The sequence below is a fragment of the Suricata suricatta genome, chromosome 6 (genome assembly GCF_006229205.1).
Source record: "Suricata suricatta isolate VVHF042 chromosome 6, meerkat_22Aug2017_6uvM2_HiC, whole genome shotgun sequence".
NCBI lineage: Eukaryota > Metazoa > Chordata > Mammalia > Carnivora > Herpestidae > Suricata > Suricata suricatta.
The window spans coordinates 84,887,035-84,895,811 of record NC_043705.1 but is presented as its reverse complement, the minus strand read 5'-3'; the positions used below and the strand labels follow the sequence as shown (position 1 = coordinate 84,895,811).

Below are 8,777 nucleotides of genomic sequence, written 5' to 3'. Positions count from 1 at the left end.
GGTCACCTGAGTTGTAATGTCCCACCCCCTTCTTTGGCCACCACTAACATCAGTTAATTCAGGAAGGTGCACTTCCTTCTGAGTCTGCCCTAAGAGACGCCCAGGACAGGCAGGGCTATGGTGCAAACTTAAGCAAGATGACTGCAGGAAACAGAAGCCCTGAACTAAGTCAAGGACCCTGAGACATCCCCTCTGTAATGCCAGGAGCTCCATCCACTTTATAAACACTCAGAGTCTGAGTTTTGAGGTGATGGCATACTCCTGGAAATGTGGAGGAGCTGAGCACGAGAAATATACAATAGACGATTTTCCAAAGTGTTGTAGTACTGGAACACATACATGGGTGGCAGACTGATAAATTTGTTGTTTATATACCCATCTGTGGTATTTTGTTATAGAATCTCAACAGGCTAAGAGACTCACCATGATAGGAGACTAGACATACTGCACCAATTTTCATTTCTGGGAAATTGGTGAGCAAAAATTTTAAAACTCTGGGCTACCTCAACAGCAGTAACCCTACTATTATCTACAGATAGAACATGGCCTCCACATGACACCAGGGATGATGGCTCTTGTATTAGTTTTGGCTAGATTAGTACCAATCAGATATACAGGCTCTGTATACAGATACATAGGGACACTGGGGTGAAGTCAAAAGGAAAGGACACAGTGGCCATCACCCACAGCATAACATCCTGCCTAGATTGGGGCTCTAGTCTCTCTCAGCTTGGTTTATTTGGAAGAGAAGATGGAACTGAATGTGATTCATGCTGGCAGCCAGAGTCCACAGTCTTCTGAGCTAGGTTGAGAATATGTTCCTGACAAGTAACACCAAGCTTCTCCACCCATGTTTCTTGAAGTCCTGTGTCTATTTCCCCAGGAGCAGGGGTCCCAATACCCTAAGCAGTTCTGTGTCAGGGCTATGGAGGGTGGAGGTGGCTTGGGCTTGAGGTCTGTGAGCTGCTGTGACAGTCCTGGCTGCAGGAGAGGCATAGTAGTGGCCAGTTCTCTTCAGACGCCAGATGGCCAGTGACCAACAAGAAGGACAAATCCTCACAAAATTCCCTCATAGCCCCTTAGTACCAATCTCCAGCTGTCCAGGAGGGACTGAGGAATGAGAATTGGTGGTCAGGCCATGGAAAGGTGGGCTGCAGCCAGGGCTGGGCCACGAGCCAAGTTCTCCCTACTCTGAGCTGTTCACAGGCTTGCTTCTCACAGCTGACAGTGCCCAGCAGCCAGGCAAACAGGCAGCCAGGCACACAGGGGTGCCTGAGTAGTAGCTCTGACTCTTAATTTCAGCTCAGGTCATGATCCCAGAGTCATGGCATCATGCTTGGAATTCTCTCATTCATTCTCTCTCTCCACCCCCTTCCCTGTTCAATCTCTCTCAAACCTTAAAAAAATAATAATAAAATAAATGATACTTAGTCATCACCAATGCTGTGGAACCTTTCCTGAGAAGTTCCTCTTGGCCCTGACACCAGCTGAGAGTGGTCTACTGATCCCAGTATCTTGGATTGGTTTATATCATTGCATTGCCAACAGTCTATTAAAATAAACTGTTTATGTGTTGGTCTTTCCCCACTGTACCACAGACTCCTAAAACAGTGTTTCCTTTCATCTTTGGGGCCCCACGACCTAGGTTCTAGACCTGACAGTTAATTTTTGTTAAACTGAAGAGCTACAACTTCAGTAGTCCAGGGTTTTTGAAACTGAGAGGAAATAAATAACATCTTCCTGCTTTCCTGGTGCATATAGCTTCAGCAGCCTTTCCACTCTGGACTTATATATTCTTCTATCTTCCCACTGCCTTCTCCTTACTATCTCCCTTCTCCTCAGTCCAATTTCTAAATCAACTTACAGCCAAAGCTGCTCTGCCTCACAAGTGAAAATGAGCCCAACCAAACTTAAAACTTCCATTGAGTTTTGTGACTCAGGTGGGAGGTAGGAGATGGTGAAGTACACAGAGCATCAGCTGTAGCGTCAGGCAGACCTGGGTTAAAATCCAATCCCATTTACCAGCTGTTTGATTTTAAGCAAATCTCTTCACTTCTCTGAGCCTCAATTTTCTATGCATAAAATATGGAGACTAATTTTTTCCATAGGATTTGCCTTAGATTGGGTTTCCTCAAGGGCAGATATAATTTGAGTACAAATATCTTAACTGGTAAGCCATCCAGGCCAGGGCGAGGATGAGGGTGATGCATGTGAAGTGTGCCTAGCTTCAAAAGGTAAAGAGTCCCTCTTACCCTCATGTAAGTACAAACTCTGTCCTTACATGAACTCAAGAGCAAGGGCCCCTCACTCTAGTCCCAGCCCTCATCCAGGAAACACTGACAGGGGAGCTGGAAGTGAGGCAGAAAGGAAAGAAAACCAATTGAACAAACAACTAAGTTGCTGCTGGCAGCTAGTGAGGCTCACTCCCACAGAGGAACTCTGTGAGAACTCTGGGAATTCTCGTGGAGAATGCACCCACCTAAGAGGTAAGGAAGCTAAAGTATTTATCCCCCAGCTTCCATCTTTCATTGGTTGAGGACTGCTACAGGGATCTAAGTCCTGGCATCCCCAGCCTGTGCTACACAAAAATCTAGAGAAGCGTTAAGGCAGAGAGTTGCAAATTCTTGCAATAGGACACTGTGGGTATGTAACAGAATGTTGAGTGCCCAGGGGAAATGGGCAAGGCACAGCCTCTGCTAAAGGATGAAAGGCTGTTGTAAGGATGAAATAAAATTACACAACCACACTGCTTAACACAGAAGTTATCTTCTCTTTCCCAATTTATGGTAATAGCTTATGAAGTTCATGGAGCTTTCCAGTTCTCCAAAAACTGGCAACACCAACTGAACATCTGCTTCCCACCTTTCAGAAGACAGAGAGAGAGAGAGAGAGAGAGAGACAGAGAGAGAGACAGAGAGAGAGAGAGAAAGAAAGAAAAGAAAAAAGAAAAGAAAAGAAAAAAGAAAGAAGGAATGAGAGAGGGAAGGAAAGGGAAAAGGAAAGGGAAAGGGAAAAGGAAAGGGAAAAGGAAAAAGGAAAGGAAAAAGGAAAAAGGAAAAAGGAAAAAGGGAAGGGAAGGGAAGGAAAGAGAAGGGAAAGGAAGGGAAGGGAAGGAAAGGGAAGAGAAGGAAAGGAAAAAAAAAAAAGAGAGAGAAACCCATGGGTCCTGGGTGAGCTCTAAATGCCAAGGCAAGGAGAGGAGAGGGGAGGGGAGAAGAGGGGAGGGAAAAAAAGAGAAAAACCCATGGGTGCTGGGTGAGCTCTAAATGCCCAAGGACCCAAGCCTGTTGTGGAAGCTAAGACAGTCAAAGGCTCACTACTCTAAGAACTGTCTCCTCTTGCATCTGCACCCCACCTCTAGCTTCTTTTACTTCTCATCCTAACATTACTTACAACATACAAAACTAGCACCACATTAATAACTACTGCCACTTACTCCTCATCTTCTGTGTGACAGATACTGTGCCTTTATGCACATTATCTTACTCCTCAGAACACTATTAAATATGATTTCCCCATTTTATGGACAAGGAAACTAGATCTCAGAAGGATTAGCCTGTATCGAAGAAAGGGGTTCAGACTCCGATTGATGTAATGATACTCTTTCCACTGACTTTTTGTCTCTTCATTGTCTCACTAAGGTCTCTCTCACAGGACCACTGGCACAGGGGGAATAAAATAAACGAGCAGCCTTTACCAAAGATGGGATGGTAGAGTGTGGGGAGGGGGTAATATACTGAAATAGAAGTTATTTCCTGCTGCTACTATAACCTTTGACAGCAAGAAACCTAATCTGTTTTAACAGATGAACATCCCCACTGGTTAATCTAGGAAGAAAAATAATTTTGCATAGGAACTAGTAACAGAGCATTCAATTACAAATTCCTGGTACGAATGGCAGGAGATATCCCTCAAAGATCCTATGCTCTGGCTGAGAATTCTTAACTAGGTGAGGCAGCAAGATGAAATGATATGTTACCAAATGGTAGGGATAGCAAAATAAGAGGTAGGGTCTGATGCCTTGGCACCTTCCACAATGCTCAGAAAATATCAAGAGATTAACCACACAATGCTCAGAACTGTCTGTACACTACATATTCAGTAAATCTGTCAAAGATCAATAACGGAATTAATTTGGAAACATGTAATTTAGGAGTCTCAGAACTAGCTCCACACTTAAAAATTCCCAACCCAAATCCAGTAACACAGAGAAAAAAAAGGAAAATCTCCATCTTATTGAAATAAGATTTCATACAAACATAGATAAATATATTTAAATTTTCTTTTAACTGTAAGTGAATCCAGATTGTTATAAAACAGAATACTATACACAATGTCTGTATAGCTCATAGAAAACATCAAAACGAGAATGCTGAATGGGTGCTGGTGTGGTGAAACCTGCAGGGCCAAAATTTGCTGAACAATGAAACAGGGGCCACTAACGCTTAATGACTATGGCCCACCCCTATTGCTAATGGTTTTGTCAACTCTGGACCATAGAAATTCAGGGTTTTCTCCTTCTTCCTTTCCCTGCTTTGGTTCGTGTCCGGCTACCTGGCCGGGCAGTAAGTTGCTTTTTAAAGTCCACTAAGCAACCTGTGGCTTCTGAAATGGAAACAAAAGACTTGATGGGAGACTCTTTTAAGTCGAGATGTGCAAGGGAATTCTGCATCTCTCTGCTACAGCCTGCCTCTTCCATCCCTGGCGAGGGCACCCTAGAGAGAAGGGGAAAAAAATTCAGAATTCAATATATACCTCCTAATAAGCACTAAGCATGTATCATGCATTATACCAGGGGCTTTCACATACATTATTAGTTCATATAATCTTTGTAAAATTCCAGTCAGATAAGTACTATCACTCCCTTTTCATAGATGAGGACATTGGGTAAATTATAAATTCACACAGTTAGATAGTGAGGGAATGAGAATTCAGACCCAAATTCCCATTTTTTAATTACTTTTTTTTAACCAAATTCCCAAACTTCTGGAAATCTAAGCCAGAAAACTAGGGTTGAGAGGGAAGAATAAGTCACAGCTCTTGCTCTGTCTGTTTTAATGCCATGAAATTGAACTGGCCATCCAATTCTTAGCCCAGATATATTGGGTTTGAGGGAGGGATCACAGAGAGAGGTCACAGAGTTCCATGGTGATTTCTACCTTCAATAGTTTGAATATCACATTATACACAGAACCCAGGACCAGGCCTGCACTTCTCTAGAACTGCTGACAGTCATATTTCAATGTATACCCCAATTCACCTGAGGCCTCCTGTTTCTGAAGACTTGGTCTCTATTTCTGCATCTGTAATGAGAGAGAAAAAGTAGTAATGCTGTTAACACTGTTATAATCATACCACTTCGCACTGCTCATGTGTTTCCTACGTTCTGGGCACTGCTTTTCATCAGTCTTATCCAGGTAGTCAAATCCCCAATCCTCAGACCAATGGAATGTGAGTATTAGCATCCAACAGGCTCAGCTGCAGAAGTATCAAGGTGAACACATTTGAATGAACCACCTCTGAATAATCTACTTCAAATCTGGACTTGAGGTACAAGGAGTTGCCAAGGGAACTCTGCCACCTGCAGAGATTCAGAACATGCTGATCTAGAGGCAGCAGGTTGTAGGGCTTGGAGAGGCTGCCTTTTTAGATCACAAGGCAAAACAGATTTACTTGTGGGAATGAACTACCAGAACTAAAAGGTAGGCAAACCTCCTCAGACTTAAGCAAAAGCTCCTCTTCCATCCACATCCAGTGAATTTTAACAACAGCAACAAATAACAATAGTAATAATAGAAGCTAACATTTATCAAGAGCCTACTTATGCCAGGGAATATGTCAGGAGTTTTACTAGATATAATTCTTATAATCTATGAAGTTGGTATTACTAACTTTATGCAATGCTCTTAACCAATCTAATCTACTGCCTAAATACTAGGCACAAAGAGACAGAGTTACTTCCTATAATCCCTCAAGAGCACAGGTTGGGACACTTAACTAAAAGTCACACACAAATAATGTACAAAACATTAGAATGAGTAAGAAATGTCTACACATCTGGTCTTCTAAGCCTGTTCTTTTAGAAGGTATTTAGAGCTAGTGTCATTCCTCTGTGATTTGGATTCACTCTTCCCCCACCCTCCCAAAAGGCTTTATAAAACCTGAAATGAAACATATGATGAATAAGACAGGGTATGTCCTCTTCTTCTTTAGGGAGATATAACTTTAGAGTCTCAAAGGCTGGCTGATTGGGTCAAATGTACACCCACATAACTCCAACAAATAGGGAGTTCTCAGTGGCTATTTTTACTGGTAGGCCTTTGAGAGAGCCCAGAAAATTGGTCCTGAGGTCTTCACCTGCAGTCTTGTGCTCAGACTGTTCCAAGAGACTGAGGAGTCGGCCTTCACTGCTTTTTTTCCCCTGTGACAGAGAAAAACAGATGAAAGGGTTATCTCATGCCAAAGAGTCTAAAATACAACCTCCTTAGCCCAGATTACACCTGTCTCCAGGAGAGAAGGAATGTGGCACACAGCCCTAGGAAAGTCTTTTGCTTTCTTTCTAATAAACGGGGTACACAAGTGAAAACACAAACTGTGATGATGAACAGAATACATGCCAAGAATATTATCCAAGAATGGATACCAGAGTCAAGGTAAATTATTCCACCAAGATCATATTAAAGAAAGTAGCCTTTGACTATGATAGATTTGGAGAGATTTACAATAGAAAATAATCGTTTCAAGGTAGCTTCTAGAGAGAGTGATTCCAGAAGAATAAACAAGCTCTACAATATAAGCACTTACCTATAATCCCCAACTCCAAATCACTACCTCAAAATCACCCCATTGATATAGAAGAGTCTCTTTCTTTTGTCCTGATAGATAATGGCTTCTTCACCTTAGTGTGCAGTGACTGCTAAGTTAGTAAGCCTAGAATATGGAGCTGCTGCTTTATCTTTGATCTCTAAGCCAAAATTTGCTCTTGCTGATCTCTAATCACAAAGTCCAGAAAGCACATTCATCTTCCCAGTGACTAGTGGCCAGACCTCACAGCTTCTTAAAACTAGACACACAAGGTGTTAAACAGAGTTGATCTTAAATATGTTCCTGGAAGTGGGGGTATGATTGGATATCCTTTCTAGAAAGAAATCTGGTGGTATGTTTCAATAGATTTTTAAATGTTTATATCCATTCCCCCTATGAGTTCCACTTCAGAAAATCTATTCTAGAAAATACTGAGTGGTACCCAGATTAATGTTTTAAATATAATCTTATAATACAAAAGAACTGGAAAGAACCTAAATGTCCAATCATATGAGAATGGTTATGTGATTTCTGTGTGATATAAATATTGAGTAATTTTAAAAAACAGTTTGAAATTAAACCCAGGAAGCTGTTTATGTTATAATTTTATATAGACACACACACACACACACACACACACACACACACACACACACGTATATATATAGTATGGTCTCACATGAAAAATGCATAGAAAAAAAAGACTGAAATAAAAGGCCAAAATACTTAAAGTTGTTATCTATCTCTGAGTAGCTAAATTACGGGCAATAATTTAATTTGTCCTATTTCTTCATTTTTTTTGAACTGCCTCTATTTCCTACAATGAGCATATATTACTTTTTAACTGAAAGAAAATATAATTTTAAAATGCAATTTGTTTCTAGGTAAGCAGAAAAGGAAGGAAGAAGAAAAAAAGCATAGAACAGAACTTTGGAGAGCTTCCTAAAATATTCCATACATACCTTTGGGTTCCTCAGCCGCTGCTGCCACTTCTCCTCCACAGCTGAGCATATCCTCCCACTCTCTTCAGGTCCATCTCCTTGGTCACCCTTTGCAAGCTCGAGACAGGACTCTACATGACTCTGGTACTCTCTGAATGGGACCAGAGATTTACAGAGATAACATTTCTCATTCCTAGCCAATCAGAAGGAAGGGGGAAAGAGCAGTTTTAAGATTTGCTTTTGCCTCTGGGCTCCTGGATATGTCTCAAATTGTGTTTTTATGTTATTCTGTCTCAATTGCGTTTTTACTTTATTCTGTGGAGGAGACATGTCAACCAATGCAGATTCGCTCAGCAGGATGGCCAATAAAACTAACCCGACGCCAATCAAAAGGACTGAGTGATTAGCGGTTTTCCCTGGCTGTTTCTCTATATCCTGCTGTTGCAGCAGTGGGATGGTAATGAAATCAGCTCTTCTAACTATCTCAAACAATGCTGACTGCTCTTCAGACATAAAATATTCTGTCAAACTCTTCTGAAATTAAGTGTAATCGTTTTTTTCAAAGGCAAGTTAAAATTTAGACACCACCACGTGAATCAAATCAAGATGACATTTTTACTGGAGTGGATGAACTTGTCTGATTGTGTATGCTGACCTCCTTAATTTTACAACCTGTACCATCAAGTAGGAAGTTACCCAAACCATGTGGTTCTGCCAGAGACTTGAGTAACTTCACATACATAGTTATTTTTATCTTTTAAAATAGTAGAACTGTAGAAAGAGAGGAAACTGTGTCCTTGAGAGATTCACTGGGCATCAGTGAAAATAGAATCACTGGGGACAAAGGAAGAAAATAAGTATTTATTAAGTATTTTCTCTGTGATAGGAACTGGTACCAAGCTCTTTAAACACAATTTCTCAATTAATTCTTTGGCCCTACTAAGAAGGTACTATTCTCCCCAAGGTTCTATAGCTAATAATTGTCAGATGCTAGGTCTTCTTGACTCTAAAAGATCATCTTCATTTTAAGAA

General features: G+C 41.2%; 1 protein-coding gene across 7 annotated transcripts in view; it reads right to left on the bottom strand.

Annotated features, from left to right (window-relative positions):
• Positions 1–4,123: 4,123 nt before the first annotated feature.
• Positions 4,124–8,777, bottom strand: part of UIMC1 (ubiquitin interaction motif containing 1) — a 106,704-nt gene continuing 102,050 nt past the window's right edge. For 4 of the 7 annotated variants that reach the window (XM_029942785.1, XM_029942789.1, XM_029942786.1 and 1 more), the window contains 4 exons: positions 7,767–7,938; positions 6,358–6,421; positions 5,261–5,303; positions 4,124–4,715 (listed from right to left, as the gene is read on the bottom strand). In XM_029942785.1, the coding sequence (XP_029798645.1) occupies positions 4,505–4,715; positions 5,261–5,303; positions 6,358–6,421; positions 7,767–7,938 (490 nt within the window). In that variant the 3' untranslated portion in view covers positions 4,124–4,504. Of the gene's footprint in view, positions 4,716–5,260; positions 5,304–6,357; positions 6,422–7,766; positions 7,939–8,777 lie in introns of those variants that run through there. The other 3 variants (XM_029942788.1, XM_029942791.1, XM_029942790.1) reach the window with 3 other exon arrangements.